We start from the raw sequence: 19,485 nt of genomic DNA on the forward strand, positions 1-19,485 counted from the left end.
CCGGTTATACCCACCGGTTATGACCGGCGGGTAGGTACCCACCGGTTATACCTGCCGGTTGTACCCGCCGGTTTGGCCAGGGACCTCTGCCTTCCCAGGTGGGTACCTCTCAGGCGGGTAGGTACCCGCCGGTTGTACCCACCGGTTTTGGCGGGAATGGCTCTGTTTCTTCCCCATTTTCTCCATCCTTTGGGGAATCAAATGGGGCTTTTCCCCACCCATTCTTCGCACCTTCAAGGTCCTATAAGAAGGTTTTAACCTAGATCTAGGTTAGATTCAAGTGAGGGGAAAGCTATCTTACCTTCTTTGCCCAACAATGACTTCAAACCCTTCAAATCACTTCCAACTCACAATGCTTCTTCTACCTTGTCAATATCTCTTCAAATCCTTCAAGATCAACACATAAATCATCTATTAGACCTTAGATTCATCATTTCAAAGGGTATTTACAAGATCTCAAGAAGTCATACTCGAATCGAGGGTTTAAAGCTCGGGTATGGTGAATGTTCATAAAACCCAACTTTTCTTACCTCCAACCGTAGATCTAGAGTTGAAGATTACTCTCCCGGCATCGGAATGGCAAGATCTAGCTTCGGCGCCACTGAAATCCTTCCTTTCTTCCTCTTCCTTTCTTCTTCCCTTTCTTTTCTCTCTCCTCTTTTCTTTCTCACCAAACGTACGAGGGTAATAAATGGAAAGAAAAGAAATCATTAAGTCTTATATACTATTCCTAATTAAGTGAATAGTCTTGGATGGGTCACTCAGGTGGGTGGGTGTACCCACCTGTTATACCCGCCTGAGAGCCAAAACTTGGGATTTTGACCGGGTTCGGACCTCGGCACGAACCCCACCCTAGGCATACGATGTAGCATACGTATATACCTTAAAATACGGATATAATACCTGTTTTATCCGTACATAGCCTTATGGTAGGTGCACGTACACGGTTTGGGCACTCCCGTCTCTTCTGGCACTGGCTCGGACTTGTCGGGCCAGCCGGTGTTTAAGGTCACCCGTGCCATCATAGCCCATAAGGAGCCCGCTCTAATATCCTCTGGCTCGGTTCCTGCATGGTTAAACCGGTTCAATCGCGAAATCAGACCGGGTTTAAGAAGTGTGATATTACATGTATGCTTTGGATTATACAACTTATCATATATACTATACCATCTTCAGTTGATAAAGCATAGACTTTCCAAGTACAACCCTTTGATGCATATACACCACCACTCCTTTGCCCTACCGGGTCCACCTCTATGACTTCTTTGAATAGAACTATCAACTATGGAACCAAATTCTATAGGCTGGTCAACTTGCATACTTCTGACATTTTCTCTATAAACATTGGAATTAGGGTAGTTGTTGATTTTATACTTTTTGGTGTCAGTAAGGCTATCTTCAAGAGTATGGACATCTAATTTGATGGCATCCATATTAGGCAAAGAAAACTATGAGTACATACTAGTATCATTTTATCACCTCCACATCCACTCCATTAGGGATTTCACACTCGACTTTGAAACTTACATTATAGCATACAGAGATATGATCAATGACTGAATTGTAGACGTAAAAAACTATTTCTAGGTAACCATATATGTTTGGATCAACATATTTTGTGACACTCTCTTATAGCAATGAATTCAATAGCACACATCACACTCATTGTTGTACAATTGAAAAAAAATGATGATTAGAAGAAATTAAAGAGAACAGAACATAAAAGACAAATAAGAAAGCATTTTACAACACTGGGAGTGTAAAATAAATGCTTTATCAGGTATTATAGGTTCAACCTAACTCAACGAAATCCTACTTTGTCATTACCAATCTATTTTGATCACAAAACTTTGATAAAATATACTGATTTGTTTTCTATCTAAATTATTTTCTCCCATAAATATTGTAGGGGTAAGTGTAGGTACAATGGACCTCTGCTCTCCCCTCAATTCCAATCCCGATATAGGTAAGTGGAAAGGAAAAGTCGGATCATGAAAATATAGTGCTGACATACGCTAGGGTTCAACCCCAAGATGAGATAGTATCCCCTAGCCCTCAAAATACCAAGAGGGGGTACACAATATGAATGAAAGGGAGTTGCCACCTAGAAAGGGTCTAGGACCTAAGAGATGTCTCCCCCAATTAAGGGGGGGAGACTAATGACTCTAATGGACAATACTAGTTTGCACCAGGATTCTAGGCAAGTGTCAAGTAACAGACTAGGAAGGTGTTAGGAACCCAGTCTATCATGTCCGGTCCTAAAGTCAGTCTCTTTCTATTTAACCAAAGTTTGTTTATACCATACCAATTAGTCCTAAATCTAGTCACTGAAAATCCTAAACTAAGAATCTAAGCATGACATGTGAAAGCCCTAAGCCAAGTATCTAAATTATGTTAGCTAGGTTATAATGTAAAGAGTAAATGATTTAAAGCTTGAAGATTATGAATGATTCAATGCTACATTATGAACCCTAAATTGAACGAATTAAAATGATTAATCCTAATTCCTAATAATCTGTGAAATGAATTATTGAAATTTCAATTGATCTAATTGGTAAAAATTTAAATTAAATGAGACCTAATTAATTTAAAACAGTGAAATGGATTAATTACATTAAATAAGTGAATTTTATTGATCTATCTAATCTAGTTTAAGAGGATTAAACTAAACCTAAGATTTAATTAAAGATGCTAAGATGTCCTAATTAAGCTAAGTATGTTCACTTTAAACTAGCCTAGGATGAATTAATCATTTTTCAAAATCCTAATTAAGCTAAATGAGAAAATAATTTTTAGATTAAATAAAAATGATGCATGTTAGAGTCTAAAAGTTTTATTAATTGAACTGATTTAGAGAATAAAACGAATAATTAATTAAAAAAAAAAAAACTACCAAAGAGAAATGATACATGAGTTTAAATAATTAAGCTAATAAAAGAAGCTAAATGAAATGATTAAAGAAAACTAAACTTGTGAAAAAAAAGAAAATTAGATGAATTGGAATACAGACATACTAATTGAACAAGTTAGATATACTAAAAACACTACTTTGATAAGATCTGATTTTTTTATTATTGCAATTAAAATGGAATAGGGTGAAGAACCCCAAATGATAGGAATTGATGATGCAAAGTCCCCAATATGCACCTAATTCTATAAGCCAGTTTGAGAAGGCCAGCCACGCCCGTACTAAACCTACGTCCTAAACTACGTACCATATGTTATTAAGAGGGGAAAAAGGAAAAATCATTTGATTTTAAGGCCTAAAATTAGGGGAATCCCAACCCTAAGTTTTAGGATTACATATATTACAGACCTGAAATCGAACAAAATAAAATTAGAGAACAAAAGTAGATGGGGAAATGCCACAAAGAGAATTGACCTAAAATAACAAGGGTTGGGGGTATATCACATGGTCCGAAATGATAAACAGAAAATTAATGAAACAACAAAAAACAAAAAATGAAATAGAAGAAGAGAAGAGGGAGATGGTGGTGCGGTTGTTTTAGTTTGGAGAGGGAAACAGGGCTGCGGCCATGGGAGAGAAGAGAGATAAGAACAAAGAGGTAGCCTTGAATGCAGCTGATCGTTAGGGGGCAAAGATCTTGGACTTGCTGCACCATTATGGTGGTAGTATATCCGACCAAGCAATTTGGTGACCAATGAGATGCAGAAGATATAGAGTTGCAAGTTGGGGGTTTTAGTTTCTAATGGAGAAGAAAATGAGGGTAGATGGTTGCAGGTTTTGGCCAAGAGAAGAATGGAGATGGTGGTTTCAGGTTTCAGCAAAGGTAAAAGAAAAAGGGAGAAAGATGGGTTGATAGATTTCAGTTAAGGAAAAGAAAATGGAGATGTTCGGCCAAGGAGAAGAAAGGAAGATGGGGAGAAGAAGATGGTTCAGCCAAAGGCAAAGAAGTAAAAGAAAGAGAGGGGGAGTATGTAGGTCCGGTCATAGAGAAAGAGGAGGAGAATAAGGAGATGAGTTTGGTGAGTAGCTACAGGGAAAAAGAGGAGTAGATAGAGAGAAAGGTGAGTGATGTTCAATCATGGAGAAGAGGGACAGGTGGAGAGAAAGGTGAGTGGTGTTCAACCATGGCAAGAGAAGGGCGGCTGCTGGAGAAGAAGGAAGGAATGAAAAAAAAAAATGCAAAAGGAGAGAGGGATTAGGTTAAGGGTTGGGATCCTAATCTAAAAGGCTCAGATTAAATAACATCAACTAATCCACATTAAAGTTAATTAATCTAATTAAATTAAATGAACCAAACTAAACCACATAAACCTAATTAATCAATTAAACCACAATAATTAATTAAAGCCTAAATAAACCTAAATAAAATCAAACAAACCTAATAAAATCTATATGAACCGGACAAAGACAAATTAAAACCAAATCCATTAAATTAGTTCTAGATTGCTAATGGGAGAAAAAAATTATCTCAAATTACCACTTTAATCAAGAAACAAAGGGAGATAACTCTTACACGTCAAGCTTCCAATCGAACCAAATTGAATAAGATCTCCCAAATAAAGGACGGATTACACACTTTGTACTTGGAGAGATTTTTTATTTAGGGAGAGAGAATTAACTAAAACCTTAATGGGGGTCATTCCTTCTCTAATTTTTTCTCCCTCCTTTTAGAAGAAGGGATGGACTATATTTATAGCCTTGAGATTTTAGATAATCTTCTCTTATTTCCAATGTGGGACTAAAAAACTAGAGAGAATTATCCAAAAATGTTTGTTTTTTGACAAATGATGTTGTACGTCACATAACACTCTCAGGTCTCTTGAAATGGAATCTAATCCTGAATTTTGAGATCAACTTTTGAGAGTCATATCTTTCAAACCGTTAGTCAGAATTCGACGTGTTATATGCTGTCGAAAAGCTCATGTCGAGCACTATCCAGTGATATGAGACATGAATGCGATCTTAGTTGGAAACTCTGACAAAAATACACGTAAAGCAAGTGTTAGAAATATGCTGACACTCCTAAATTGGTTTTGATGATAACAAACAAATAGTGGCTTTAACTATAATTGTTGACTGATGTATATTGTAAAAACATAAAATAGAAGAAGAATGCTTACATGTCTCTACCCAAGATTTCAAGCCTCAAGATGATAAGACATGAAGCTCAAGACAAGAAATTACAAGCTAGGGCTAAGGTATGGAAGATCTAAGTGAATCAATGAAGATCTTCTAGGATAGAAATCTTATTTTTGTTGTAATTGTACCTTCTATATGTATACGTGCACTTACACTTCATGCATTGCATTGCATTCATATTAGAATGACCTTAGAATGCACTTTGACCAAGGGTGAAGAGCCTTTAAGTGGTTAGGAACATATTAAGAAAAATATGTTCTAGTGAATTTCTGTAAAAACCACATTGGCCTAACTCAAGGGTATTTTGGGTAACCTAAAAGTAGTTATCAGGAGATGGTCCCTTCATGAAAGTTGTAGAGATTCGAGTTACGAATCCAAGCACTTGGAATCAGGTGAATCCAATGTCAGAACAAAAAATTACCGCCAATTACTAATGAAAGGTCAGATTTTCAAAACCCTGTCTAACTGTTCTGGTCGAGCCTATGGGCGGTCAACCTGCTGAAAGCCTCAATCAATCGACACCTGGTCGGGTGATGTGTTTGGTCGATCGGTGCCAGTCCGACTATATTACAATTGGCTCCAACAGCTAGTTTTTGCTCAACGACTCTTTGGCGGTCGATCGGCTACTAATGTCAGTCGATCAGTAGACCCAAAAGTGACTTTTTGAGTGAGATTTATTGCCTAAAATTGTCCCTTAATCTCACCTATAAATACGACTAAATCTTTTAGTTAATTAACAATTAATTCTAAGAATTAGAGCAACTTTTTGAGAGCATTTGAAAGTAAAAAATTATTCTACACATCTCGTGAGCTATTGGTCATCATCTCATCACAAGTGAAGCTCAAGTCTTTCCTCAAAATCTTCCATTTTTTTATTGGTCAAATCAAGCTTAGTGAAGACTAACATAAGGTGCAATCGCTACTTTCATTTTTGCATTCATTATTGCACCACACAAGATGTAACTCTCTTTATTTCACTTTTCTATTTCCTATTTTCACATTAAGTCTAGACTGTACTTAGGCTTGTGTAAGGATCATCTTATCCTTAAAAAAGTTGTAAGGTCCCTCTCTACCTCAAAAGAGATTTTAGGGTTTCTCTACCTGAAAAGAGGATTATACGAATTCTCTTATCCTTAAAAGATTTTGCAAAGGTTTTCCTCCCTACCTATTGTACTGAAAGGAAGAGCTAGTGGAATACCTTACAAGTGAAACTCGTAGGGAGTGGACTAGACTCGAATTGATTCGAACCACTATAAACCTTAGTGTTATGTGATTATACTTAGTTTTATTCCACAATATTTTAATTTACAATCACTTTTGGGAATCGTAATTCGAAAATGTTGAAATTTCACTATCATAACCTATTCACCCCCTCTAGGTTATTTCAGTAGGGATTCTAATCACATAGTAAAAAGGAAAATTTTTGACCGATTCGCATCGTTCTTGCACCAAAGTGTAGTGACCAGCTCGAGGGAATAAACAACTCTAATCCACAACGTAAAAGTCTATTTCTGAAAATATTTTCTATTATTACTTCATAGGGTTAAAACGATCATTTTATCCTGAGTTCAAAATTTCTACAAGTATATAATATCTAATTTGTAATTCCTCTTATTGTCATCATCGTCAGGTGACAAAATTTAGTGTCTACAGTAAGATGTACTGATTTTGGACATTGGACTTGGAGTGAAGAACAAAAAAAGAGTAAAGTGATCCTCTCCCAACCAGGGTAGCTCTTCAAACTGAAGTAATCAGCTACACTAAGAGCTTGCAAAAAATCTTAGTTTTAAGCCTTATTGTACATATCTATCTGCGTTTGAGTGATTTTCTTCCAAAGATGGTCTCTTGAAAATTTTTTTGTTTGTCGTGAAAATCAAAGTAGTAGTCCTTGAAGAATGATCCCAGAAAATTAGAAGTGATAACCAAAACGAAGCCTTTGGTTTAGAGGCTTCAATAAGTGATCCTTAATGTGTTTGTCTAAACATGTGTGAGGGTTTATGTGGGGAGTGGGATTAGAGAAATTTTTCGTAGAAACAATTTTTTTGCTGACATAAAATTTTCCAATAGAATGGTGTGGAAGTCTTAAACATGTTCACATCAAGGATTACCACTTTCAGATATTCACAGGACAGATGTTTCGAACCTTAGTTGAGTTCATAGTCTTCAAACTTCATAATTGAAACTTTCAAAGCGGTTAGTAGTAATAAGCAGAGCTAAGCGGCTTTTCTAAAACCTAATGCCAACCTAATAATCATTGTCTTTATATATGTAGGAGCCTAAGTATTTAGTATTTTAAATTTTAGAAGATTGAAATGAAATTTATGTGGTTTTGATCATCAAGGTCATTATCTTAATGCTAAAGAATTCAGAATCCAAAGATAAAACGTCTATAAACCCAATGCGCAGACTAATTTTATGCTTCAGTTTTCCTCAAACATAAGACGATTTGAGGAATTTCTGCAACCCTAGCACACAAAATCAAAGTTTATACACCCTAGAATCCAAATTGATGACAAGAAAGGAATGGTCTCAAGGGGTAAAAGTCACATTCACTTCGCTAAGGTGCTCAATTATCTTTGCCGGTACCATTGCACCTTTACCAGCTCTTCGGACATTTTAGCCTTCAATTTTCCAACTCACAGATCACCGGATTAGAGATATTACTCCTCGCAGTTCACTGGAGATGACAGGTTCATATATGCTAGTTGCTGGAGAAGAAAGGGATGAGACGAAACAAGTGGTTAAAACAATGGAAAGTTGAGACATCTGAGGGTTTTGTTTTGAAAGGGTAAAAGAGTCAAACACGTATTATATAGCTGAACATCCATGTGTGAATAGATATGATAGAGCTGGCCTTCCACCCATCTCACTTTTTTTTCTTTTTTTCTTTAAGTCGAGAAGTGAAAATTTTATTAAAGGAAATCGGCTCCAAAGAAGAGCTCTAAACGTGAGAGACAATATACAAGAAAAGATGTGGTCAAAGCCGCCAAACCTGAGACCAAAAAAAAATCTAAAGGCACCTTCAGTTACAAGATGGGCCTTCTAATTAAGTCTTGAGATACATGAGCAAAGTGTATAAGAAAACATATTTACTAGTGAGTGACACAAAATCGTCAACAAAAATCTTAGTAGTCCAATCCTTGGAGGCTAGGATGAGTCAAGCCTATGAAGTGCCATAATCACAAGGAAACGATCAGAAGAAATCACCATAGAGGTGAAATGAAGAGTCAGAGCTAAGAGAACTGCATTCCAAAATGGCTTCAACTTCAATAGTAAATGCAGAAAACCCAAAGGTATATCCTACACTTAGCATTTTTACCAAAAAAAAAAATATCCTACACTTAGCATTGATGAAAAACCCAACCCCATCCTTAAGGAAGACATACCTTCCTCCATTATGTGTGAAGGGAGACCATGCTCCATCAGTATAAACAAAAACAAAGTCTACAGAGAGCATCCTTTTGAGGTGGAGAAAATACAAGTTGCTGACTTTGGGGACCGTGCAATATCGATGTAGCTTTCTTTAACAAATATGTGGAAAGAAGAGACAACAAATAGTAAGTCCGGAGGCAATGGTTAAAAAAACAACTTTATTCCTTGTCTTCCAAATTTTCTATGATAGAACAAACCATTGAATATTAAAATCCAGCTAGTTAGGAACACCTTTAAACATATTAAATAGATATGCTAATCACTCTTTTAAATGAATGCCCTTAAATTGTTGGGTGTCAATCTGCAACGATAAAACATGCGAATATACAACAGCAAAAGGAAAGTGAGCTAGCATATGAATTATGTGCTCTTTATGACTTTATATTCTTTACAAAGAGGATAAGATGCCAAGTTCTAACGGAGAGGAGAAGAATGATGACTAAAGAGTTAGTGTTTATTTATTTATTTATTTTGGCTAATGACTAGTATCCAGACCTTCAGCCTGACTAGTCCCGCGAGCTCATACTGACACCACAATCGCATAGACGGGGTCATACTGCGGTTGAATGAGAATCATTCAACTTTCATTGAAAGAAATGAAGAGCACTAACATCACCGTATGAGTGGCCCTAAGGAGGTAAAAGGAGTCAAACTTTGAACCACATGCTTCCTGAGGCGAAGGTTTCTTGCCAACTTGGCTACCCCTTTGGGGTTAACTAGAGAGTTAGTGTTGCATGCCAAAGAAGAGCTTAAAATTGTAGCCTCCACAAATAAGACCAATATGGATCATTTATACCAATGCTCTTTTTTTTTTTTTTGGGGGGGGGGGGGGGGGTGGAATGTGCAACAATGGGTATCTAGGCCTCTGGTCTGATTAGTCCTATAGGCCCATATTGACCCCACAACTGCATGGACCGGGTCATATCGGTGTTGTATGAGAGCCATTCAACTTTTACCGAAAATAGTAAAAAGCACTAACACCAATGTGAGTGGGTCCAAGAAAGTAAGACGAGTCGACCTCAAAACCACATGCTTCCTGAGGTAAAAATCCCTTGCCAATTCGGCTACCCCTAGGGTTTATACCAATATGTTATGGTTACAATGGATAAAAGACGAATGGTAAGTTGGTTCAACCAAGAATTGACCATTTTTGGCTGGGACCCAAATCCAGGTATACGACACTTCCCCAATAAAGATGGCATTTGCACAATAACCAAACCCTCAAATTCCGAATTAAGGTTGTTAATAACTCTTAAATCTCACTCCTTACTCCTTAGTTGGTCGGTGAATGAGACTAAAGACCAAATTATACAGAGGGAGACACTTTTGAAAGTGGGAGATGCTTGAGACAATAACATATTCTTCACTAGATCCTTCACCAAACTTGTTTGGAGGACTTCAATTTTGAGCCCTACGCTCGTTGACTGGCCAAATCCTTTAATTTAGAGAAAAGGCTGGAAAAATAGAAGAATATGCCACAATGGGAGGTGTTTCCCTGGTATAAATGACAAACTGGACGATTAAACTTAATACCCTTCAAAAGTCGGTTTAAAAATTAGTGACTGTGGTGGTATGTGTTGGAATATAATCAAATGAATCGAAAATATATAGAACTTTTCTCAACTGCGTAACCTTTGAATGAAGCACCTATGTGGAATAGGAGAATTTGATAAATTAACAATATCATAAAAACTTGGTGGAGCTAAGTCGTGTCATTGATCACTCTCTTCAAGATCATAGTCATCCCTTATATATAGTGCAATACAGGTTCTTGTGAATTGGCCTCCGAGATAAAATCGAGAAAGGTTTATCTCCCCCACAAGTAACCATCTCCACCCCATCTTACACCATTCATGGGGTGTGGTCCACACAACCCAAAGGTGGTCCCAGACCCCATAGATGGTGTAAGATGGGGTGCGATGAGGGGGTTACATCAGGGGGGATCTAGACTTCATGAAAGAGCCCTTAAGACTTTTAGTAGTTAATGCACTCACGTACTGTTCGCCAAGAACATGAAATTGACATTAGCAAAAAGAAAATTGGATTTAAATACGATTTGGAGCAAAAAGAAACCGAACATAACAATGCCTTGCCTTGCCTTGCCTTACCTTATGAGTGAAAATTCCCTGGAGAAAAGAGAGCCTAAGGAACCTTTTTACCAAAGAACCATATGTCTGTAGTTCCCATAATACGATATGAATCACATATTAATATTATGATCTCTTCCATAAGTAATGTGAGACTAAACATTTTTCACTATTTTTTTTTTAAATAAAAAACAATACTATGGTTTTTTTTTTTTTGTTTTTTTTGATGAAGCAACCCCGGCAGAATTATGGTCAAAATGTTGGAGACAAAAAACAAGGCTTCCTCATCGATCGTAATTGTTCCCCCTCCCCCCCCCCCCCGTTGCTTTGTACTATTATAAAATAGATTCATAAAAAAAAAGGTGTTTTGAAACTTATTTTTTCTTTGTAAAATCATTTAATACAACAGAAATGATATTATGTAAACAATATGTACCTTTTTTTTTTTTTTTGGTTTAAAAATAAACAGTATAATTCAAAAGAGAGAACAAAGCTCGTAATTGCAGAATAACATGAGTCCATCAATCACGGAGTGAAATTATGTCAACTGTTTTGCTCAAAAAGAAAAGGGCATTCTAGCTAAGGAGTGAGTTTTAGAGTTGCCTTTCCTAGGAGTAAAATGAATTAACATTCTACGAAATAAGAAAAAAAATAAGAAATTGTCTCAACGGTCTGAACCACTAAAGGAATGGATATGCCCCCCCCCCCTTTTCCTTGGTGATGTAGGAAGATAGCTCCTTACAACCCGTTTCGACCACAATGCGATCAAAAGAGAATTTGCATTTTCTTTTTTTTTGTTTTTGTTTTTGTTTTTGTTTTCTGTTTTCATTTTTGTTTTTGTTTTTGTTTTTGTTTTTTTTAATGAGAAAAAAATAGTTAAATTACTAAGATAAACCGTCTGTTAATACATCATAACTGTTTGGAGGGTGTAAATGTATAAATCTAGCACAAGTGGCTATATCCCATAGACACATCATAGAAGGAATCGAGATCTTTACATTTGTAATAAAATGGAATAGACCCAAACTTAAAATATATTTCCCAAAAGGTTGCAATGGAGAGGAAAGGCCAACTATTGTTAAAAGACGTTGGGATAAGTTGAAGTAAGCTCCTAGTTGATAACCAGACTTCATCGATAGTCCAACCCTTGGTAGCTGCCAGTCTTAGGCCTTGCAGAATGCCGAAAGTTTCATTTTTCTCAAGAGATGTAGTTGTTGTGATCCCCAATCTAATAGCCTGGAACTTAATTTGAATAGAATACCGAACACCCAACCTAATTCTGTGCCCAAAAAGTTAATAATACCAATACATACTATGATGTGATATGTCAAAAAGGATCTCTACTGATGTGATACTGTAAGGTGCCTTAAGCTTTATCATTCGTAATCACAATGGATCTCCACTGCTGATTGCATTGAATCTGATACCAATATACTCAATCATTAGCGGAGAAGCCAAAGCAATTAAGGAAGGTATTTTGGAAGCAATTGATTTAGGATATTTTCACCTATGGGTGGAATCAGACAACCTAGAGGTGATTACTGCCCTTTCAAATGATTCCAGCTGTATTCCTTTTCAAATCCAGTCTATCAGTGAGGACATTAGGTTCATGTGTGCCAATCCTATAGAGTATATATCTTCCTGGGATGGGATTAAGGAAACAACATCATGTGAATTAGTAAGTTGAAGCAATTTCAAGTCAAACATCCAGTGGTTAATATTATTCAGGATAATCACACAGTTGGGATCAATTTTTTTTTTTACTATAATGTTATTGCGATGCCACCAGAGAAAGTAAACCGTTATATCTAATACACACTAAAACACCAAACCCGATTAAATGTAGAAAAATTAGCATGGAGATATAGATGAAATTTAGGATGAATACGCACACTCGAGAAAAACTTTTGCCTCGTTCATTTGTTACACATCTAACCCACACTCTGAATTTCTGCGCTTTTGTTTGGACTCGATCAACGGAAGATAAATCACGGTCTACCGCTTTACATTAATTTACACAAAGCTCCAAATTCCTACTGGAGACTTATCCTGTTTGTTGGGTGTAAGAACAGAGTTCAAAGAAGCTCCAAAAACAGGGTTGCTCTAGGATGAAAACCAGCTTCTTTTAGAGTCATCCCCAACTGTTGGAAACCATAAACTTTTCTCGGGAAGCTAGATATCAATCTGTAACTTCCTATGCCAGGTAAAGCTAGTGAATCGATGTATCTGTAGACAGACTGGATCTTGTCTGTGCATAGGAAGCTCTGCTCTCTTCTTTCCCCATTAGGAAATCTTATTAGTATCTGCCAGGAATAATTGTCTGGTTTGTGAGTCCTAGTAGAATGAATTTGGAAACACCGTCAAAACGAAACAATTTGAATGGGCCATATAACATCAGAAATTTGGTACCTTGGTAACTTGTGGTTGTGGTGGCGGATCCTTTCCACGAAAGAGGATTTCCTCCTTTGGTTGCGTTTCTTTGCCCGTCTCCACTTTACCGACGATCTGTTGCTTGGTAGCGGAATTGCCTTGGAACCGGTCAATTTTTACCTTGGTACTCTTCGCTTCTGTTGGCTTTTGGATCGACTCTGTTTCTTCTATAAGCACCTCTCTACTGCCGCTTCTATCCTTTTCCTAAATACAGCAAGCAAGCAAGCAATTTAGTTTTGAGCATCTGACACACTTTAATTTGCATCCATCATCAGGCCCTTGCGATGGTCGCGGTACACGCATATAATTTTGGCGTGTACCTGCGCCAACAGGCAGAGTTCTTTCTCCCTAAATAATATATGCACCTGGTCTACCCGAAGTGCTGCAAGATAAGCTGCATCTTGTTCTTCCCGCAGCCTACGATCAACCTGTGGTGGTCTCTTCTCCGCTAGGTCCTTGACGCTTGGGGCACCGAAGCTTGACCCTTGTTCCTCCATCACCCTCTGTAGAATCTCCACCAACTCAGCAGGGGAGACTGGTCCCTCCACCTAAACAGACAAACAGTACACAAATTAATATGAAAATTAAAGATGCTCCCAGCACTAGTTCTTGGTTCTTGGTGCTTGCATGGTTAACTCAAGTCTAGATGACTAGATCTTAAAAATGATAGATGCCATATGTTGATGTGTACCTGTTGCAGCACAAGTATGCTATCACCAGAGGCAGGGGCTACTACGGCACAGAATGGGAAGGCGGCCACTGTCAATACTGTAGCCATCTGTAAACCCTCTCCCCTGCTTGCTAGTGCACCCCACGAAACAAAATTTGCATCAAGGAACTGTACCACCAGCTCTGAGCATAGAGTACCTCCACAAAAAGAAGGCGTAAAAGGGTGACCTGGAGAGTGGAGATACATGAACGTCAACTTGCGGTCATCTCGTGCTATTTTTAGAGCCTCGGCAAAACGGCAGGCATAGAAGAAGGGATGTGACGAACCATACTGCTCCTCAAAGCTGGCTAAGAAAGCCCACTCCTCAGGAATATTAACTGAAGGCTCTCTGGCCACAGCCGAATGCAACAAGTTCTCTTCTTCCTGACGCTGATGATGATGATCTCTCCTACTACTTGCCGGTTGGGGTGATGGTGGTGGTGCTACAGACCCCCCTCCCATCATACTTATACCATGTTCAATGGCCCTAGAGAATCCCCCCATAATGCTCCGTGGGAGGTTTACCATCCTTCGCGCAAGACCATTGCAAGTATTGGCAACTCCTCTTGCTCTCGCGTGTTCCCTCGGCATCGAGAAAGACATTGCTACTTTCTATTCTCTACCGTAACGAAACCCCTTAAACTGAAGAGAGTGGAAAAACACTCCTCTCTAAACCAAAGCTAGACGTTGCGTTTGCTGTGGGATGGTTAGTTATATATTACTTAAAACTCCCAAAAATGTAATTTAATTAGGTCCTTAAATATTAAGTGATCGGTGTGACACATTATCAACCGAATTACAAGAATCAAAAGATCTTCGAGGAACGAGCCCTTTATGGGTGCGGGTCCTCTTCTTTTTGTTTTTTTTTTGGGTGCAAAGTGCGGGTCCTCTTCATGTATGTGCTTCATTAACGGTCAGTTCAGAGTTTTCCTTTTCTGTTTCTCGACTTTTCTTTTCTTTTTGAATTTAAAAGCAACTCCGGATTCGAAAATGAAGATATGGACTATGATTTCGCATCTGGTTCGTTCTTCTCGATTTGGGAATCAGAATGTTACATTTTGCCATTCCCTATTGAAAAAAACTATATATTCTTTCATTTTACAAAGTAGGGGATTAAGGAGTAAAAGGAGTGTGGATCAGGTTCTCGTGGGAGAATCATTCTTGTACTATTCTTACGTAGATTCTGTGTATGGATCAGGATCATATGAGACGAGAACCTGATCCACCCTCGGGAAAAAGATCATTTTTAATACGGACAATTTATCCAAGAGCTAGGATGAATTGGACACGCATTCCCAGGTAATCGTTGGAGAGGAGCTTGATCTCGGCCAAGGTACTCAATTGCACTATGTGCCACCCAACAATGATTAGCAGTTAATCAAAAGAAAGAAATGTTGGTATTAATTAAAATGTATTCATGATCTCATACAAAAAAAACAATCAAAAATTTTTAATTAAAAAAAAAAAAAACATATCCATATCATATTGCTCAATTTGTATCGATCAGGTAATGATATCGATTTTAACAAAAAAAAATTAATGATATTGATCATGGCTAATACTTATACGAATCATACAATATAAGTGACTGACCTCAATACCTAAATCCATGCTCTCGTCCTCTCAATTCCTGTCTTTTTTATACTTTATTATTAACATTATCAACAAACTTTACCGCTCACTCCCTCTAAAGGTCCATAATATGAGGTTTTATAAAGATTTTCTTTTCTTTCAAGGTACCCAATAAACTAATGGATCCCCAGACCATGCAGGATAGCCCAGCAAGCAAGCCATAACAACTATAAATAAATTAATATATATATACATATATATATATATTATACTATCATATCATATTATCATACTATTATATAAGTGCATGCACTCATGTTTTGTGATTATCTTTCCCTTGCCTACTTGACTCTTCTAGCTTATTTAAACGCCTTATCTTCTTCATTATCTTTTTTGTCAATCATTTTTATTTATTTTTATATTGTTGGTACCTTTTATATTTTGTTAATGTTTTAATATTTAAGTTTTTTGTTGAAATTAAGTTTCAAAAAAATAAAATCTATATCTTTCTAATTTCTATCATGTCAATTGATTTCCTAATCTTGATTTAGTTTATTTACTTACAGAAAAATCCTAAAGTTTCCCATTTTTAGTTTGACTCTCTCTCTCTCTCTCTCTCTCTCTCTCTCTCTCTCTCTCTCTCTCTCTCTCTCTCTCTTCCTATAATTCTACCTCTATTGGAAGTTCAATGGCTATGGCAAGGAAATAATGTAAGGGCCCGTTTGATAACATTTCTGCTGTTTCTGTTTCAAGAAACGACAAAAACCTGAATTTCTGTTTCTAGAAACAGAAACGGAATTGAAGATCTTTGATAAGTCATGTTTCTGGAAGTCGATAGTAACCAGCGAAAGAATAGCCATGAGTCATTTCCAGAAACAGCAAAACAAGTAGAACTTTTTTCACTTGGATCGTTTCTTGAACCATAAATAGGTAAAAATTTCTATTTGTATTTCTGAAAACAAATGAAACGAAATAGTTTTATCAAACGCTTTTTGAAACAACTTTATTAAACGTTTCTTAAAACGTTATCAAACGGGCCCTTGGTCTAGAAAGAATACAATGTAAGTATTTGTTTTTCTATGCTGTTGCTGATTTTCACTAATTGCACTAATTTCTTATCTGTGGTAGAGGTGGTTAGTGGTGGGTTTTGTTTGATTTAGCTGTCTATGAATTGGGTTACCCTAGATTTGATTTTTCTTGGGGGAGACGGGTGGGGGTTGATTTGATTTTGCAAACCTTGTGGAGTGTTTGATCTATTGAGCCTACCGTTTGTTTATTTCGAGGTTTTCTTAAGTTCGAGTTTGCTTATTGTGTTCCGAATGAGGGTATCTTTTTGTGCAACTCTGCATATTCAATTGCCATGTGATTTAATGTTAAGTTCGTTGGTGGATGCCTTCTATCATATGGTTGTCAAGTACAATAGAACAGTGGAGCTTTTCCCAAAGTAGTTGCCAGATGGCATTGCATTAGCAGAATTATTTTTTTTTTATTTTTTTTTTTAAGAAGCTGGGATGTAATGTCTGGCGATAGCATCCCCAACCATGGGCCATGAGCCTACTTATTTGAGCTTGAGTTGTCAATGAACTGGATAGTGGTCAATAAGACTAACCTAATTGCGAGGTGGAAGTAGAATCCCACTCCTTACTATTGGTTTAGAGATTATGGAAACTGTCTCTTCGAGATGTTGTCTTCAATTATAGAATTTGCAGAATTTCTCTAGAATAAAGAAGAATAGTTGGAAGCATGCCAGAGCTCGGTAAACTGTCTCATGTCAAATAAATTAAAACCATGAAATATCTACAGTTGGCTGTAAACCAAGGTAAACAGAAATACTGATTAGGTATACCAACTTACTGGTTTGGGGATGAAGAAGCCTGAGAAGAGGTTAAAGAGACCATAGAAAGCAGCCACAAAAATTGATGCAACTATGTGGTTTGGTGTGATGGCCACCACCGTCATCATTCCATACTAATGTAACGACATAATATTAATTAAAATAAATTAATTGTTAGTAAACAGTATCATTAATATTTAATTTTCTTTCCAGGATCACTGATTCGAAAACAACTATTGACAAAGAGTAATGTAGTGGATGGATGCTTCATGTTATCAGTTGTCTCTATACAACATTAAAAATTGAGATCAGGTTGAAGTTGGTTGATGTTATGCTTCCAAAGGAACATTAGCTAAGAAACTACTAACAACCATTGATTCTGAAGGAAGACAAGAAGAGTCTATCTTGAAAAAGAGGTGTGTGATCACTAATGCATCATTGCTTCCAATCATTTTATTCTTTTACGATAATTTTTTTTCCTGAACTCTAAAGAGGTAGGATTTTTAAACAATTAGACTTTACAGAATACAAAAGGAATTTGCCATATTTTTGTAAAATCATATGTTGGTCTTCTCCTTTATTGGTTTGAATAGCTAGTATTGGGGCATGCTACTTCCTTGTACTACTTTATGCTAAGAATGTCTTCACCTTATTAACAACTTTAATGCTTGCTCAGGATCCTATTAGAATAATCCCAGATGTCATTGAAGTTGTTACTCAAGAAAAATATTCATTGACTCGAATTATGTGGTTGAGGAAATAGACTTTGCTGCTGTTACTCCCAATATGAAACTATCAATTGCTCGAAGAGCTGAAAATTTTAAATGCCGTTCAAACAATGATGTTACCCCTCTCATGTCTATGCATGCTGTCAGTTTTCTTTCAGAAGGAAACGTTCTGAAATCAAAATCATTGCAAGTCCTTGGAAAATTTAAAGGTATGATTCTTGATAAATTTAATTTCTGCTCTGTTTTTTAATGTGTCTTGTAACATGTTTTTTTCCAAACCCTTTTCTAGATTTTTTTACTATTAATGTTCCCTTGGACAGGTTATGTTCAAATTTATATTGGTCAGCTAAAGTTTTCCAATTTTCCTGCTTAAGTTATAAATTTCTAATCCATCTGACACTATAAAATTCTATATTGATGCATTTACGGCATCTTGTTTAGGACTATGCATTCTTGTACCATGATAAAAGAAGTTAGGTACTAGATGAGAGTTACATTGTTATTCATTTTTACTTTATATATCCTTAAAATCGTTATAATTACTTCCAATTACAAGCCATTTATGGTTGTGCAAGTTTGATGGAACTATTTACCCTGAATTAGTATGCCCATGTAAAAGTAGAACCAACCCAAATTCCATATTTGGTTTTATGACGTTACATGAAGGAATATTTACATTGTTGTGCAATTGATCATACAACACTACTTGACTGCATTTCTGCTACTGGTTGAAATTGAATTTGAATGCTTTTATAGATGAATAGTTCAATATAAATGTTGCCACAGAAACTAAGTAAGATTTTCTTCGTATTACCCCTTGATAAATGCTGATTCTGACTTTGTAACAGGGAATAAGATCCACCCTTTATGCCAATGACCGTGAATCCATTACAGTTATAGTGCAAGAAGTGATACCTAGATCTGTGGGTGCTTTAATAGCATTGTATGAACAAGCTGTTGCGTTTTATGCATCGTTGGTCAATATTAATGCCTATCACCAACCAGGGTTTTTTTTTTTTTGGCATTTTTGTCTCATCGTCTTTATTAGACTACACCAGTGTGTGCAATCTCTAAGGCTATATGTACTTTTCTAATCATTCTATCTTATTCTAATGTTCATAACTATATTTTAGGTGTGGAAGCTGGGAAATAGGCTGCGGGAGAAGTGTCAGCACTTCAGAAGAGGGTTTTGGTTGTAGTAAATGAGGCTAGGTATTTTATCACCAACCTTTGTTATAGTAAACAAGAATTTCAAATGCTTTGTTAGCAATTGGGGGTTGTGGTGGGGTGGAATCTACTTCAAATATTTTGTTAATTGCACCAAATGTCTGTTAATCTTTTAAAGAAGCCTATTTTATAGAATTCTGGATATGCAAAATAGTGCAAGTGTTTGAGAATGTTCATCTAACACTGTCACATGGTTATTATAATTATGCTTGGTTGGTCTTGGCTGGTCGTTAGCGTAATTTAATTTAAATTAGACTTTTACATTGATCTTGTAAGTGTGTTTTGATAACATCAGCTTATAGCTTAGAAGAAAGATGCTGATTCATTTCAATGGAAGATGTTAACTTTTGGGTTGGGGT

At 36.7% G+C, this 19,485-nt stretch overlaps 1 protein-coding gene across 2 annotated transcripts; it reads right to left on the minus strand.

The window, feature by feature from the left end:
• Positions 1–12,462: 12,462 nt before the first annotated feature.
• On the minus strand, positions 12,463–14,469 carry LOC122067737 (plant UBX domain-containing protein 10-like). Of its 2 annotated transcripts, none has more exons than XM_042631579.1 (4): positions 13,748–14,466; positions 13,422–13,604; positions 13,036–13,260; positions 12,463–12,929 (listed from the first exon to the last, which is right to left on the minus strand). In XM_042631579.1, exons 1-4 carry the CDS (start codon positions 14,366–14,368, stop codon positions 12,702–12,704), a joined length of 1,257 nt encoding a protein of 418 aa, XP_042487513.1. In that variant the 5' UTR covers positions 14,369–14,466; the 3' UTR covers positions 12,463–12,701. The 2 variants fall into 2 exon arrangements, with proteins under 2 accessions (XP_042487513.1, XP_042487514.1); XM_042631580.1 differs by having other exon boundaries at positions 12,767–12,960; positions 13,748–14,469.
• Between the last annotated feature and the right edge of the window lie 5,016 nt (positions 14,470–19,485).

Source organism: Macadamia integrifolia, unplaced genomic scaffold (genome assembly GCF_013358625.1).
Source record: "Macadamia integrifolia cultivar HAES 741 unplaced genomic scaffold, SCU_Mint_v3 scaffold3097, whole genome shotgun sequence".
NCBI lineage: Eukaryota > Viridiplantae > Streptophyta > Magnoliopsida > Proteales > Proteaceae > Macadamia > Macadamia integrifolia.